Source organism: Pseudorasbora parva, chromosome 5 (assembly GCF_024679245.1).
Source record: "Pseudorasbora parva isolate DD20220531a chromosome 5, ASM2467924v1, whole genome shotgun sequence".
NCBI lineage: Eukaryota > Metazoa > Chordata > Actinopteri > Cypriniformes > Gobionidae > Pseudorasbora > Pseudorasbora parva.
This window is the reverse complement of record NC_090176.1, coordinates 14,309,318-14,326,198: the sequence shown is the minus strand read 5'-3', so window position 1 is coordinate 14,326,198 and position 16,881 is coordinate 14,309,318. Positions and strand designations below refer to the sequence as shown.

The following is a 16,881-nucleotide window of genomic DNA, read 5'->3' as shown; positions in this document are numbered from 1 at the left end:
GGATGGACATTTTAAAATATAAATCTTATTGTGTTCGTCTGATAGAAGAATGTCATACAACACCTAGGATGGCTTGAGGTTGAGTACATCATGGGCTAATTTCATTTTTGGGTGAACCGTTTAAGATGACAAATTGCACAAAATTGAAGAAGAAAAAAAAACAAACAAAAAAAAAACATCTTCACAGGTATTTGCAAAAGCTTTCCTTAGTTATACAATTTCCATATTTTAAGATTTTGCCTTTATTCTGTATGTTTGTTTTCATGGACAATCAACCTTTGGGACATAAAAGTGAACACAATTACGAGAAAGCTAAGCATCTCGTAATTGTAGATTTGTCTGTCTTATGTATGTGTGTGTGTGTTTTGCAGATAAAGGCAGCACAGAGGACATTGAGTGCGTGTGCGAGGGGTTTTCATGCAGTGGTGTCCAGCGCTGTTTTGGACTGCAGTGTTTCTCCTCACTGTCCTTTGAGAATGGGACAACCCTACTGCAAAAAGGGTGCATTATGGGTAGGGAAGAAAGGGCAGTAGGCTGCAAAAACTCCCAGTCTATGGACACGTCGATGTACTGTTGCCAGGAAACATTGTGTAATATGAATGTCACCCAGGAGATGCCAAATACAGGTGATTAATTGATGCCAAATACAGGTCATTAATTAAATCAATATTTTTTTTTCTTTTCTTAAATATACAATAGTGTAATGCTGAAAGTATAAGTTGTTTACTCATGCTATTTGAAATGGGAGAACATTTTCAAAAACATATCTGGGTTACGTTTCATCCCCAAAAACAAAAGCAAAAAGTATTTTTGCATTTATACAATTAATCCAATATGGCCTTTAATTTCTTGATCTTTTTTAAATTATGAAATCTGACTCAAACCGTGTAAAATTTCATATGTTTTAAATATGTGACCCGTCACGGAAACCAGGGAAACAAGTCAGCAGATCTACTTTCAAGCAAAATGAGAAATAAGTGCTTTTTTGCAGAAATCACGAAGAAACTTCTCTGTGTTTGAGGTAGCAGTATTGGTATATATAAAAGCGTTAAAATCTGGCCGCCTCTAGAGACGATCTGAGCGATGATGAAAGCGTCATAATAAGACTGAATAATGTCCCTAATCTACAACTAAAGTAAAGATGAAGAAGAGGAAGAATGTAACTGACTGGCGTCAGACAAGTTGGACCGTAAGATATCACAGTCTATATCAATAGTAACATTTGATGGGGATAATGACAAGGAAATGGGTAAAATCCGTAACCGTGTAGTGTAGGGGTAAGGCGCATGTCATTCAATTTTGACAAAAATCAATCAGAGGTTCGAATCCACCTTTTGCCACAATTTTTTGTATTCATCCAAAGTTTTGTATTCATTCTAAGAACACGTAAACATTAATAGTATGCGGTCCTATTTTTTCCCCTTGCGTCTGACGTTACTAGCAACCATGCAGCTTTACGGGGTGAGCTTTACAGAGGGTATAGCTTATCTAAATGAGATGTAAATGACATCTCTATTGTCACTCTCAGCAGGTGGGAACAGGGGAGAACTGCACAATCTTTTTTTTCTCTTTAAACTGGAGAAAAAAGATCTTTAGAAATCTTTTTTCTCCAGTTTATACTGTGTTTAATGCCTACATTCAAATGGCCACAACTTCCTAAAATATTATCAGATTTCCAAATGTTACACATCATTGGAAAGCTTTGAGACTACACTTTCAAAATATGTGAATAACTCAAAATGCCCCAGAACCTACCTTCTGTGATTGGTCACATATTGAAGTATTAAAGTATCTCTTGAATTTGGGATTGGTCATTTGGGATTTTACAAGGATTATAATAATTCTCATTTAAAATTGCATAAACCAAATTAGTTTCTGTAATATCTAACAATAAAAGTTAGTTATTTTGTAAAATAACTGGGACATTCCATCATCCCTGCAACCCAAGAAGTGGTTTGGAGAATGAATTGATGATTAATCATTAGGAAAGATTATTATCGTATAATTGTCAGCCTACGTCACACTGATGTCACGCAGTGTTGAGTCAATGACTTCACCCTCATTGTCAAAATTGATAATTGAATAACTTTGTTCACATGGGGTGGATCTTGGTTTACACTCAGACATTTCAAATTTCACTAACGTCTTCTTTATGTGTCTCTTGAGTCATTTTGATCTCTTCATCACTCGAAAACAATACCACGGAAGTGTTTAAGTCGACCCATATCTTTCATCTTAAACCTTCTCTTCAAGTTTTCTTTCACATCACTGAGTAAGGTGTTGTTACTCGCTGCTATGATTAAGTCATCTACCCATACTAACAAAATCACTTTCTCGTTCTCAAATTCTCTGCTGTAGATACAAGATCAGCATCATTTTGTACAAAACCATTCCCTGTAAGGTGATCATGCAGTAACATGTTCCAGTTATGTCCGGACTGTTTTAAGCCATATAATGACTTAAGTCTACACACTAAGTGTTCTCCTGTTTTGGATTTGATCTCAAAACCTTCCAGTTGCTCCATATACACCTCACAGTCCATCGGAGCATGGAGGTAAGCAGTCTTTACATCCATTTGATGTAGGGTAAGATCCTCCTTCACAGCCACTTGCATTAAATCTCGGACAGAAGTCATGTTGGCTGTCGGTGAAAAAGTCTCTTTATAGTCAATTCCTTCTACTTGACCATACCCTCTTGCAACATATTTGGCTTTACAAGTCTCAGATCCATCTGGGCTCTCTTTTACTGTGTATACCCAGCGCCCTCCCACTGCTTGTTTTCCTTTTGGCAGTGGTGTCAGAGTGAAAGTCTCATTCTCTGTCAAAGAGTTCTACATTTTTGCCTGTGTAGAGTCCCTAGCCTCTCTAAACGTTTTAGGTACATCGTAAGCCACTCTGTAGAAATAATCTACATTTTCATTTTCATCATTACTACACTCAGCTTTCTATTGGTAATCATTAAGGTATTCTGGAGCTTTTCTCTGTCTTGTAGGATACCTTCTTCCTTCTTGTTCATTCTTAGTACTAGATGTTTGGATCGGACCCTCTTCAGTACTGGACTCTTTACTCTCTTTAGGTTGTTCCTGACCTTGCCTGACTACTTTCGGTAAAGTATCTCCATAACTCTCTATTTTGTCCTCCATGTCACAATTTGTCTGAGTCTGGTTATCTGTACTACTTTTTGTGATGAATTTTACCAGCCTATCTTTTAGAACCTTTCTTGTCTCTGGATAGTACACATTATACGCTGGACTATATTTTTCATATCCTACGAAAATCCCCTTTTCGCATCTAGGATCCAGCTTCTTCTTATCCTGCTTATACACGGTAGCATTCAGAACCAAAAATCCTCATGTTAGACAGATTAGGTGTTTTTGCTGTGAAAACACGGAAAGGTGTCTGCTCTAATCTCTTACTGTAACATCTGTTACGGATTTGAGCTGCTGTCTGTACAGCATATGTCCATAATTGCTTTGGGAGGTTACTCTCCAATAGCATGCATCGTGACATCTCAAATTAGGTTCTCCAACCTCTTTCGGCAGTTCCGTTCTGATGGGGTGAGTAGGGTGCACTGGTCTCATGCCTTATCCCGTTACTCCTAATTAGAGACTGGAATTGCTGCCCGGTAAATTCTGTACCGTTATCAGACCTTATACACTTTATTTTTCCATATGGAGCTACGTCTGCTATGAATTTTTCTGTAGCTTTTGTCGTGTCGCTCTTTGCTTTGATAAAGTATGGAAAATTCATTCCAGTGTAATCATCGGTAAATGCTATCGCATACTTGTACCCGTCCTTATCTGCTGGTTCTATAGGGCTGCACAGGTCTGTGTGTACTAGCTCTAGTACGGTTGTAGCTTTAGCGTCTGCCTGTCTGTTTTTACTTTGTGTAAATTTGCCGTGTGCATATTTCACAGTTCTGATTGGACCTGTCATGTTTCCCTCTTATCGTCATTCCCTCAACTACTTGTACTTGTTCTAATTTTGCGACGTCATCAAAATTACAGTGACCAAGTATCCTATGCCAAGTTTGAATGTCATAGCTACCGTACACTTCAACAACGTTTTCATTTTCTACTGTGTTTAGGTAATAAAGCTTACCATACACGTCCATTTAAAATTTCGTACCGTCTTTGTGAATTAGCCAGTTATCGCCATCTTTGAAGTGCATCTCGGCTCCGTTAGCAGTAGCTGATTTTACTGAAAAGATGTTCTGTGGAAACGATGGGATGTATAGTGCTTGCTTAAGCCTCGTTTTCACTTGTCGTCCTTCTCTGTCCAGCAAGTAGACTTCAGCTTCTCCCCTCATCTTCGCCATTCCATTCACCTTGGTTCCATCGGCAAGCTCGATTATGTGGTCCTCGGGCTTGAAGCTCTTGTCTACTGTTATGAACTTTGTGGCGTCGTTAGTTCTACTGTGATGTAGCGCCGCAGTCGACCATGAGACACTTCTTATTTCCTCTTTGAATAGGACAGTCACTCATCTTGAAAAAACAAAATGTAGACTTAACATCTGTCTCTTCATCTGCTTTCTTCACGTGATCATGGCCTCGTCCTCGGTCGCGTCCTTTTCCTCGCTGTGGTGTGTCCCATTTTCGATCATCTCTTCTCCTCTGGGATCCGTCTGGACATGTCCTGGCCATATGCCCCTTTTTACCACAGGTGTAACACTCAATATCAGTCAAAACCATTTTCTTTCCTCTCCCTCTACCACGTGATCTCATTGTCCATCTTGTCTTTATCACGTTGTCTTCTTCTACATTCATGTCACTTTTCCCGTATTTTTCAGTACTCTCGTAACTTCGTAGTTTTGCTTTAAACACGCCGAACGTTACAGCATATCAGGCAGTCCCTTTACTACCATCGCTATCTGAAGTACCATCACTAATATGCTCGTCTGCTCTTCTCAATGACGTAAAAATAGTCTCTGCTTGAATAATGTACTCAGTGACCGTTTCATTGCTAGCCTTATGGAGTGAGGAAAGTTCACAATACAAACTCACAATGCGGGGTTTGTCTTTTCCGGCGTAATGCTCGCGAAGAATCTCCAGTGCTTTTCTTCCATCACGTTTTGCGTCCCTCATTATCAACGACAAACTTTTGTTGTCTAGGCATTGCACCAGCTCTGCATATGCCTCTCCGTTCTTTGCCCCATCATCCGCGAAAGCTTCTTCGTCTCCTTCGTCTATCTGCGGATCCTCTAAAATAACTTCTCTGAGGCCACGCAACTCCATGTGCGCGAGAAATCTCGTTTCCCAGAGTTCGTAATTTTTCTCATCACCGTCGAATAAAAGTCTGAACCACCTTTGGCCTGATTGACTGGGTCCATAACCTGTAGCGTTAGACATCTCTGCAGCAGTCTATCGCATATCACAGTCACCAAAATGATTAACGAGAGAAAAATCAGATAGACCACCATCATCTGTTGAACTCACAGCAGCGCACTGCTCTCTTTATTTTTCTTGTACGCTCACAACATACACAGCGCACGAGGCACGCACGTTTCAATGATGTCAACGCGTAGACTAACATTTGCCACTTATATTTATTCAAGTATGCTTAACAGTTATGTCTAAAGTGAAAGTAAAATCTGCATGTTTGTATATGAGATGTGAGCAGTTCATGAATATTTGTCCATATACGGACAGTTAACCTCTAAAATTATGTAAATAAAATAAAACAACAAAAGACAAAGAGAAAATCACTCACTCCTCTTGAATAAAAAATAAAACAAAACTTCAATACAGTAGCTTTTAATCAGTGTATATTTTATACCGAAAACTAAATGTGTTTTAATTTTACATTTATTAATTCAGTTTCATACTAAAAGGTATAGTTCACCCAAAAGTGAAAATTCGGTCATCATTTACTCTCCATCAAGTTGTTCCAAACTTGTATGTGTTTCTTTGTTCTGCTGAACACAAAGGAAGATATTTGGAAGAATGTTTGTATGTAAGCAGATCTTGGGCCCCATTTACTACTATAGTAGGGACAAAAATACTATGGTAGTCAATGTGGTCCAAGATCTGCTTGAACACAAACATTCTTCCAAATGTCTTCCTTTGTGTTCGGCAGAAGAAGAAAAAAATCATGCATACAACTTGAGGGAGAGTAAATAATGACAGAAATTTCATTTTTGGGTTAACTATCCCTTTAAATGCTGCTACAGCTGTACAGCTCTGAGCTGCACCTGTAAATCTTAATATATATTTGTTATATCATACAATACACTAGGAATGTGTACAAGTGTTTTTTTTTTTTTTTTTTACATACTTTTTTTAAGTACTACTTTACTGTCATTACTGAGAGGTCCCAAGAGGGCACGAGGGGAGTGCGAGGAGGCTCCCCTCAGGAACCTGATGAACAGGTCGCGTTGACTTACCGGTTTGTTGTCCAAGAGGTCATGGTAGGCGGCTATTGTGGCCACATAAACCTTGAGGGTGGAAGGAGACAGTCTTCAATCCAACCCTTCTTGGAGGAACGATAGCACAGACCCAATCAGGCCTTTCCAGGGGTCTTCTTGGCGAGAAGAGCACCAGATGAAGAAAAGGTTTCACTTCAACGCATGGACGTGTCTCATATACTCTGCCCTAGCGGAAGTGATGGTAGTCACCACAGAGGTGGTAGGGTACTCGAACTTGCCGCGTCCCATCCAAGATCCACACGTGGAGGATCTAAAGATCGGGATGCAGGTGCCAGAGGGTGCCCTGTCTCTGAGAGAGGAGGTCCTGTCTCTGAGGAGTTGGCCAGGGAGGGGCTGTCGCAAGGAGTAGGATTTCTTAGAACCAGGTCCGGCTGTGCCAGTACAGGGTGACCAAAATGACCTGCTCCTTGTCCTCCCTGACCTTGCACAGAACCTGTGCAAGAAGGCTCACTATTTTAATACCTGCCTTTTCTTACAACATCATCAGCTGCTGTACGAGACTTAGGGTGTGCTCACACTTGTCATGTTTGGTCCGATTAAAACGAACCCTGGTGCGATTGCTCGGTTAGTGCGGTTCATTTGAACATATGTGAACGCTGCCATCCGAACCCTGGTGTGCACCAAACAAGCAGACCGAGACCGTTAAATAATGGGTCTCCACTTCCAAACGAACTCTGCTATGGTTCGATTGTTCGATATGAACTCAACACAGACCAAAGACATGTAAACAAACCAAAAACAGGACATAATGTCACAAGTTGCGATGCTACAAGTCAGCTGATTTGACAACGTGGAAAGATCGATCGGTGTATCCAAAATGTGTTTACGCGTGGTTTGTGTAGACAATTGTAGTAAGCGGACTGGTTTTGCACGACAGGCTAGTGTTTACATTAGCGCATTTGAATGAAGAAGCGCGCTTATTTAGTATATCATTTTTCCCCACTCTTTGTGTATTGTTGTTTGGAGTGCTTTTACAATACACAAACATAAAGTTACACATATAGTGGCCAGCTAAACAAATGTACACGCACTACACATCGCATGCTCCATTGATCAATTAACTATACGTGATCATGTTTGGGCTAACGTTACTTGATGGGCATAGGCAAAAACACAGACATTTTACTCACCGCCTGCGGTTCTAACGTTGGGACCTTTATCGTTGGGACTGCTCCATCCTTCAGCATTAGGCGATCGGAAAATCCGGCGTCGAACTGGGCCTTGTTTATGAAACAGTTTGCACCGAAATGCAGTGAACAGACATAAACCTTTGCGGAACTCAGTTGCTGATCCGGAAAAGCAAATTACATCCACTGTTGCCTAAACGCGGGGTTTTTTGGCAGTCTGTACAGGACTGTCTTGGCCTGGCAACCAAAAACGCACTCTTTTGGTGACATTGTTAATTTCTTGAAGTCACATCACCTGTGCAGCGCAGCCTACGAGCGAGTGCTTTGATGGGCGTAGCCTGTTGCTTTCTCCCTCTCTCTCTCTCACGCTCTTCCCGTAGAATTGCCCGTACGGCCCATACAAGGAAATTCCGACCTATTAACGTCAAGTGGACCCATGATCACAAAAAACTTGCCGAAGCTTATGACTAACCGGAAGTAGTATTTTTGACAAAGAAATACTCCCATCAAACGTCCGCCTTAACTTTTGAAACTTTGTCTATGTTTAGTATGGGATTCCAAGTCTTTAACAGTGTAAAAAGATCAGTATGCATGAAACAGCATTTCACCCCCCTTTAATCACTGATAGATCAAATCCAGTTTTTTTGTTTTTTTTTGTTTTTTTAAATATATAATTTCTTGTTTCACTTGGAAATAAGTTGCATTAAGAAAATAAAATTCAATAAAATGGTTGCAAAATGCAATTTAAGATTGAATTAAAGTGAGATCATTAAACATAGTATGAAATGCTTCCCAATATCATAGTTTTTTTTTTTTTTAATCGAGCAAATGTCCACATTTGTTATTAATCTTTTTCTTTCCAGATGGGGAGTTAAAGGCAACCCCTACAGAGCACGAATGTGTGTGTGAGGGCCGGTCGTGTGTAACGGGGGACCGCTGTGTGGGTCAGCAGTGTTTCTCATCTTTGACTTTGAGTGATGGAATGCCAGTGTCTCAGAAGGGCTGTTTTAAGGTGTATGAGCAAGGCAGGATGACTTGCAAAACTCCTCCATCACCTGACCAGATTGTAGAGTGTTGTCAGGCTCATCTGTGCAACATGAACCTCACTGTGAGACTTCCTTTACGAGGTAATGCTCACACATACACAAACAATATACTGCTTATTCTCAGGTTCAATGGACATAGTTTTATATTGATTGGGTTGACATGGAATTTTCTTTTTTGCTTGGCTTATTTGTATATTTCCAGACGACAGAAACATTATAATTCTAAAAGCACTCTACAAAAGGGGTTAGGCTAGTTTAAACCTGTACTAGAGGTTTCCTGCCATTTACATTATCACATATTGTATATGGTATTCCAGTGACAGTAGTGTCCTACAGTGTGATTTGCATTTTGCAAATTTATAATTACACCTGCACTTTGTGATCTTATTTTAAGCTCCATCTCTCAAGTTCACCTGAAAGATCAAACCAAAATTTTCCGGATTGTTTGAACAGTTCAAGTTGGTGTATTTGTTTAAAGGTGGAGCTAAAAGAAAAAGAAAGAACTACAGGAAAGTGTAGGACCAAAGAAAATGTGTAATACACAATAAATTATTGGGTATAATGACTGATTGCATATGAAAGTATGAGTTTTTATTATTATTTTAAAATGAGGTTTAATGTAGCACTAGGTAACTTTTCAACCTTCATAATATTCATAATATATTTTCAAGACTCTTGTGATGATACATTGACTTACTATAGATTTAATGACATGTCAGCCATAGCCTGACGGGGTCTGTATCGTTTTTAATCGAACTTGTTTCGGGTAGAACAAGCTATAATGCAAATTGATTTTTCAAATTTGCTGATTCATCTATTATAATATTGATGATATATGGTTATTACCTACCACTTAAACATTGAATTAAAATTTTATATAGATTCTGTAAAACGGTAACCAATAGACTAGGCTACTATAATGATGCTGGCTTGTAAATGTGAGCATCGTGGTCATTTGCTGTTTGAAAAAAATAAAACCCATGAAATTATATTCATATGACATGCTGAAACATATGCCACTGGACCTGGGATGAAGACATTTCACACGCAACGCAAGCAGAACACCAGCATGTGAACTCCTCCTGCAGTGTTCAGGGTTATCATGGTTGTCATGTCAACAAAAGCGTACATCCCCTGATGTAGGAGGATGACAGAGTTTATGACAGTAGTAGAGGACAATACTGTTTCCCAAATGTAGGGGGACCCCGAGAGCAAAAGTTACCTAGTGCTGATTTAAATGTGCTTAATATCAACAGTTTCTTTTAAAATGACTATACTTTAAGTCTCTGTGTCTCTCTCAGTGGTGGAAGGCCCCAACTATAGTGTGACAATGCTGACCATTGTCATTTTGGCTCCAGTCATCGTTCTGATATTCCTGTCTGCTGTGGCAATCCTGATCTTCCGTTGTATTCACCTTCACCAAATAGAGCATCCGACTGCTTATGATGCTGAGTATGGCACCATTGATGGTCTGATTGCGTCTAATGTGGGAGAAAGCACACTTGCGGTGAGGGAAACATACACACCATCACAAAATCTGTTATCAGATTGTGATTAAAGCGATAGTTCATCCAAAAATTAAAAAAGGCATAATTTACTATCCACAATGTTGTTTCAGACCTGTATGAGTTTTTTGTTCTGTTGAACAAAAAAAGAAAAGAAAGATATTTTAAAGAATGTTGGTAACCAGAATCATTTAATCATTGACTTAGTATTTATTTTCCTTTTATGAAAGTCTGTGACTACCATCAACTGTTTGTCATGATTACCAGCTCAATTAACAGATCAAGTAAAGTTCTATAAAAAAGTAATACATTACTTTTAAGTTACTTAAAATTATTAGGCCATCTACAGTAAATAGCTAAGCACTTATAAAAATATAAAGGCCTGTTCACACCAAAAAAACCAAACAAATAAACAATCCACAATTAGCATCCACACCAGCAGACAATATTGTTCTGTACATTATAAGCCATGTACTGCGGTTTATGTTGTCTATTACTTTAAATGCTCAAGCTCTTTAAAGCAGAATTTACTCTGATTGGCTGTCAATGTGTTTTTTTTTATCAGCTGGAAAATATAAGTTTTATTGATATAGTTATTGCCCCTGGGGCCTATTGCACAAAACTAGGATAAGGGATTAAGCCGGGATATCTTGGGGATCTTGTCATTTTTATGCAAATTTTAGTACACAGCTGTCATGTAAACATACCCTGAAGGCAAACTCATACCAAGAACGATAACGATAATGAAAGATAACTGTATATTAGTGGATAAATTGAGCCAGGATCACCCAAATATCCCGGCTTAATCCCTTATCCTAGTATTGTGCAATAGGCCCCTGGTGTGAAAAGGCCTTGATAACATGTTTTTATTTATTTTTTCTGGATACCTATAGAACACACACTGCTATATTTTTTTTAAATCTTTTTTTTTTTTTTAGATTATTAATTAATGGAATATTTCACACGTCCATGCACAAATCACTGTTCATTCTAAAGTTTCTAATACCAACAACATTTAACCCCACTTTATATTAAGTATCTTTACGTACTATGTAAATATTTAAATGAATCATTTGATACAATGCACTTATTGTATTTTTTCCATGGAGCATATATATATATATATATAAAAAATACCTGCATAATTACAGCTTTAATTAACTTCTGTAATTTTATAGTGTCTTGCTAAAGTATTCGTACCCTTTCATTCTTCTTTTTTTTAAACATTTTATGTTGCTGCCTTAGCTTTAACTAATTTAAATAAATAAAACATGTCCACACCAATCTACACTCCATACATCATAATGACAAAGCAAAAAACAGATTTGTGACAACTTTACAAATGTGTGTGTATATATATATATATATATATATATATATATATATATATAAAGCACGAGTTCCAGGTGAATCTGGCCGAGCATGACGTTTCATCATTCAGTCTGCGCGTCGAGTATAAACACCTCCCCAAACGGACGAGTTGAAATACGAAATGGAGGCGGGTCCGGATTAAATTCCCTCCGGGTCGGGATCCAGACCGGAGTCCGGACTTTGAGAAGTGCTGCAATACAGTATGAACACAGTACATTGTACTTAACTAAGTAAGTACAATAGTGCAAGTACATAGTTAATAAAGATGCCAAATATAAAATGTGACCCTGTATATGATGTGTGTGTGTGTATGTATATATATATATATATATATATATATATATATATATATATATATATATATATATATATATATATATATATATATATATATACATACATACATACATACATACATACATACATATACACATATACATATATATATATATATATATATATACATACATACATACATACATACATACATACATACATACATACATACATATACACATATACATATATATATATACACACACACACACACACACACACACACACACACACACACACACACACACACACACACACACACATAGCTTCACAGTTTATATTTGGCATCTTTAACTATGTACTTACATAGTAAAGATAATAGGCCCCACTTTATATTAGGTGGCCAAAAATAAAATAAAAAATACAATGTACATACTGTGTTCAAATTGTATTGCAAAGCACTTTTGCTAATATTGAGGTGGGATACGGGTAGAGTTAGGGACAGGTGTGGTGGTGAGGGTAAGTTTAAAGGTACTACATAGTAGTTAAGGTCACCTAATATAAAGTGGGTCCAGTTTTATACAATTTATAAAAAATTATACTATGTCAGAAGTCTCAGCCACTCCGCTCTGTTTAAACACATTTTGGCAGAAAAGATGCAGTGTTTTGATGAATTTGTGAGTATTATGATGTGTTTTTGCTCTGAGCTTGCTCTTCATTTGCTGTTGTTGGATCTTATTCAAGCTATTTTCGAAGATCTCTGTGGAGTGCTTGGCAACCAAAGCAAATATTCAGCGGCTTAATGTTTGCTTGAGCATAAAAGTGCTGGGAGTGATATGTTAAAACCACTTAGAATCCGTAAAATCTTCTCTTAGATGCCTAGGAGGTGACTGTTTTTGGCTTTGATAATTTGTTCAGATAGTGATTCAAAGTGTCTGAAGGCAACCAGCTATGATTTTTAGGAGTGTGCAGTAATATTCCATTTTTTTCAATAATGCTCCCTAATAGTCTATTTTAATGATGGAAGCATATGGTTATCATGACTATTGTGTTTTTTTCTTCTTTTTTCTCATACCATTATTTGGAATGTGGCTTTTCAAGGTCTACCCTCTAATGCAGGGGTCTCAAACTCCCGGCCCGCGGGCCACTTGCGGCCCGCAGGATGATATTTTGTGGCCCCCTACTTGACATCAAAGTTTAGTGTTAGTGTGGCCCGCGCGTTGCTCTGAAAACCATTTTTGGCGGAGTCGTTGCGTGTGCCTGTGCCACGCTTTATGCCTCACTTCGTGTGTGTGTATATGAGAGAGTTAGCTCAGCCCTCTCTCGTGCAGTATAATTGGTTGACACCTCGTGATTGACATGAACAGAGGCTAATCAGACAGTCGAAATGAATGTGGTTTAACGGCGCTCAAATGGGGGGGGTTGATGCGGCCCAGCCTGACCCAGAGTCTACTTCCAGTGGCCCCCGGGTAATTTGAGTTTGAGACCCCTGCTCTAATGTATAAGTGTGTTTACAAATTTAGACGAACTACGGTAACTGTACTACTTTGTTTTTCTTTATTCTTTCTCTGCCTCTCAGGATTTGTTGGATCATTCCTGTACATCTGGTAGTGGCTCTGGACTACCTTTCTTGGTCCAGAGGACAGTAGCCAGACAGATCACTCTCAGTGAGTGTGTCGGTATGTGCCCACACCATCTCAGTTCTTTCCTAGAGCTATGTATGTGTGCATAAAGTATTTATCAGATTTTGTGTTGCAGGTTAGCTGCTTCTTTAAATCGAACTAAACACCAAATGGCTTTTAGTTACTAATCTATTATTATGGGGCAGTTTTGACCAGTAGTAAGCTATATCTGACATAACCTCACTTTTGAGTTACATAAAATATTACATTACATAGTCTATTTTTGTTTGCAAAATGATTGGTAACACTTTAGAATAGTAAAGAGTGACTAGGTAACATTTGATTATTTAGCAATGCATTTTATGACTTTATTCAGATTAAAGGAGGACAATCTTCAAGAACTACTAGTGATCTGGCCCATAATTTTGAAGTAAAGAAACAACAACATATTTTTCACTTTAAAATAATGGTCCAGGTCACTAGTAGTTCCAGTATAGTGACTAGGTAACATTTGAGTAATTAGTGATGCATTTTATGACCATGTTAAGAGCACAAAAAAAAGACAATTGCACACATCTCAGACACTTTAATGTTGTGATTAGTAATTAATTAGTAATTCTTTATAATTTGTCATAGTTACTCATTAGTTTTTAGTAATGCCAGTCTTCTTCAGTAATTACTGATTACCTTATAAGGTACTATCTTAGTCCTAAATTTGATATTACTTACTGATTAGTTAAGATTGTTTCTATATTAGTTAATTGTAGTAACTAAATTGTTAATGTAGTTCTACAGTAGTTACCTATTAATAAAGGACCATTATTCTAAAGTGTTACTAAATGTTTCAAATGTTTTAGTCTGAAGTCTTTAGCTGTACATAAAACAATATAAGTCTATGGTGCGGCATTATTAAAACGCTAAGACACTACATTTAGTTTGCGTTCTTTTTCCTGTCAGGTAAAGGCCGGTATGGAGAGGTCTGGAGGGGTCAGTGGCAGGGAGAAAGTGTGGCAGTGAAAATATTCTCCTCTCGAGATGAGAAATCCTGGTTTAGAGAAACAGAAATCTACAACACTGTCCTACTGCGACACGAGAATATTTTGGGTAAATCATGTACACCTTTCATAAAAATAATAGTAAAAACCACTAGAAATGACATTTGCTTTCATTGGGATACCTCAGTTTTATAATACAGAACAATGATGATATATATACATTTCACTTAAACATAACTTTGTTATATAAAAAAAAAATATATACCTTGTATACTTTTTTGTTTCAGGCTTCATTGCATCAGATATGACATCGCGTAACTCCAGCACTCAGTTGTGGTTAATCACACATTTTCATGAAATGGGATCTCTCTATGATTACCTGCAACTCAGCATGCTGGATGCTTCTAGCTGTTTGCGGATGGCACTGTCCATAGCCAGTGGCCTGGCCCATCTGCATGTGGAGATCTTTGGCACTCAGGGCAAACCAGCCATAGCTCACAGAGACCTAAAAAGCAAAAATATTTTGGTGAACAAAAATGGCCAGTGTTGCATTGCAGATCTTGGTAAGAATGGCTTCTGATTGATGCAAATTTTATGAACACACTGAATTTTATGCATGCTGTTGATTCATATGGCTTTTTATTAGAATCTTTAAAATAAAGCTATACAGTGCAGTTTGGACTGTGTCAGCAAACATTCAAAAATACCATGTGATCTAGGATTATGTACAAAAAAGTTATTTTTAGCCATTTTTATATTTGTTTATTTTTTATGTATACAACATTTATTTTTAGGATGATTAAGTTAGGGCCATAATAATGGAGGTGAATTATAGTGGACAGATTAATGTATTTTAAATCTGTAAATATTTTGTTGCCTTCTTCGGTCCATCAATCACGTTGTCCATTTCTAATTGTGAAAATCACTTGTCTGTTCCCTCAATATTTACCTATTGAACATGTCGCTCTTTATACGCAAATAAGTAGAAAGCAGAAGCGAGCTATTTGTACATGGAGGATGGACACTTTAATTTATGTCTTTATTAAATGTACCCTGACTCGCTCTAGAGATCCAGGGCTAATTTCTGCTACACCAAGCTTTTATTAGAAGAAATTCGATGTTTCTCCCTAAAACTCTAACGAAAACCCATTAGGTAGCTTTTAGCTAACACACATCTGCAAACTCTTCTGTACACAGGAAGTGGAACACAAGATTAGTTTTTATAGAGCACTTGAAACCACATACAGCAATTAAGAAAATGAACACATTCTTCTTAGTCAGGATTTGAAAACATGTTATCCTTATGGGACTAGAGGTTTTCACTTAAAGTAATTTTTTCCCTGCGTGCTCAAAAAAACATTTTTTTCTAAACCTCTGGAAACTAGTTGTTCATGTTAACTTCGTCATGTGAAATTGAATTCTTGTTGATCCCCACAAGAGGGTGCTATACAACATTTAAAAAAGAAATGAGCTTTTGCCCTCAAGCTATGCTGATATAAATCTCAGAATATGCCTCAGCATCTTAGATAAAGGCAAATATTTGTCCAATATGGCAAATATTTGTCCAATGAAATGCTGAATTACAATACCACTTCAATGTTTCAATATGTCTGTCCACAAATTTCTGTTTCAGTTATAAAGACATCAACACAGAACAACCATTTCATGGTATCTTTTAAATGTAGAATGCACACAAGCAAATGCCCAGGTGTTTAACCCAGGGACATGTGAATTAATGTGAGTTGTGTAACGATCATGTGTTATATGATAAATGACCAAAATGTATCATGATGTTCTTCAGGTCTTGCCGTGATGCATTTTCAGGACACAAATGAGCTGGATGTAGGGAACAATCCTAAAGTTGGGACAAAGCGCTACATGGCCCCTGAGGTTCTGGATGATTCCATTCAAACAGATTGCTTTGAGTCTTACAAACGAGTTGATATCTGGGCCTTTGGGCTTGTGCTGTGGGAAATTGCTAGAAGAACAGTTAGTATTGGTATGTATATCTTTGCATCTGTTTCCCTCTCACGCCTGTTAATAATTTTTTATTTTTTCGATCTCTGCTGTTGCACTTGGATAACTTGCTTTGTTGAGGTGGTCTTGTGACATCAGGAGTGAAAGATAGCTGCTTAACATGGAGCTGTATGCCGCGTTGTGAAAATTATCCTGTTAAACAATTATAAAAGGGTCAGTTTCAATGTCTTCGATATTATTATTATTATTATGTGTTAGTCACAATGCAAAAAAAGTTTATATTAATATTATATCAAAATTGCATTAAGCAATTCAAAAGCTTCTTAAAGCTACACTGTGTGATATTTTCCCCCATCTAGTGGTGAAAAGGTATATGACCATCCAGTGAATAATAGTTTCTGCTCCTCTCAAATTCGATTTCGTTTCAATTCCTACGGTGGCCGATTTAGTCATGGCTTCCAGTTCGACCTCTTCGGTGAGTGTTGCTTCAAGTGATGAGGTAACTTTTGAAAACTATTATAATTTGCAGTTATTTAATT

General features: G+C 37.7%; 1 protein-coding gene across 2 annotated transcripts in view; it reads left to right on the top strand.

Moving 5' to 3' along the window:
* LOC137075087 (activin receptor type-1-like) overlaps positions 1-16,881 on the top strand; it is a 117,781-nt gene that overhangs the window by 84,544 nt on the left and 16,356 nt on the right. For both annotated transcript variants that reach the window (XM_067443280.1, XM_067443281.1), the window contains 7 exons: positions 372-626; positions 8,414-8,677; positions 9,898-10,103; positions 13,328-13,427; positions 14,328-14,474; positions 14,653-14,928; positions 16,167-16,364. In XM_067443280.1, the coding sequence (XP_067299381.1) occupies positions 372-626; positions 8,414-8,677; positions 9,898-10,103; positions 13,328-13,427; positions 14,328-14,474; positions 14,653-14,928; positions 16,167-16,364 (1,446 nt within the window). The remainder of the gene's footprint in view (positions 1-371; positions 627-8,413; positions 8,678-9,897; positions 10,104-13,327; positions 13,428-14,327; positions 14,475-14,652; positions 14,929-16,166; positions 16,365-16,881) is intronic.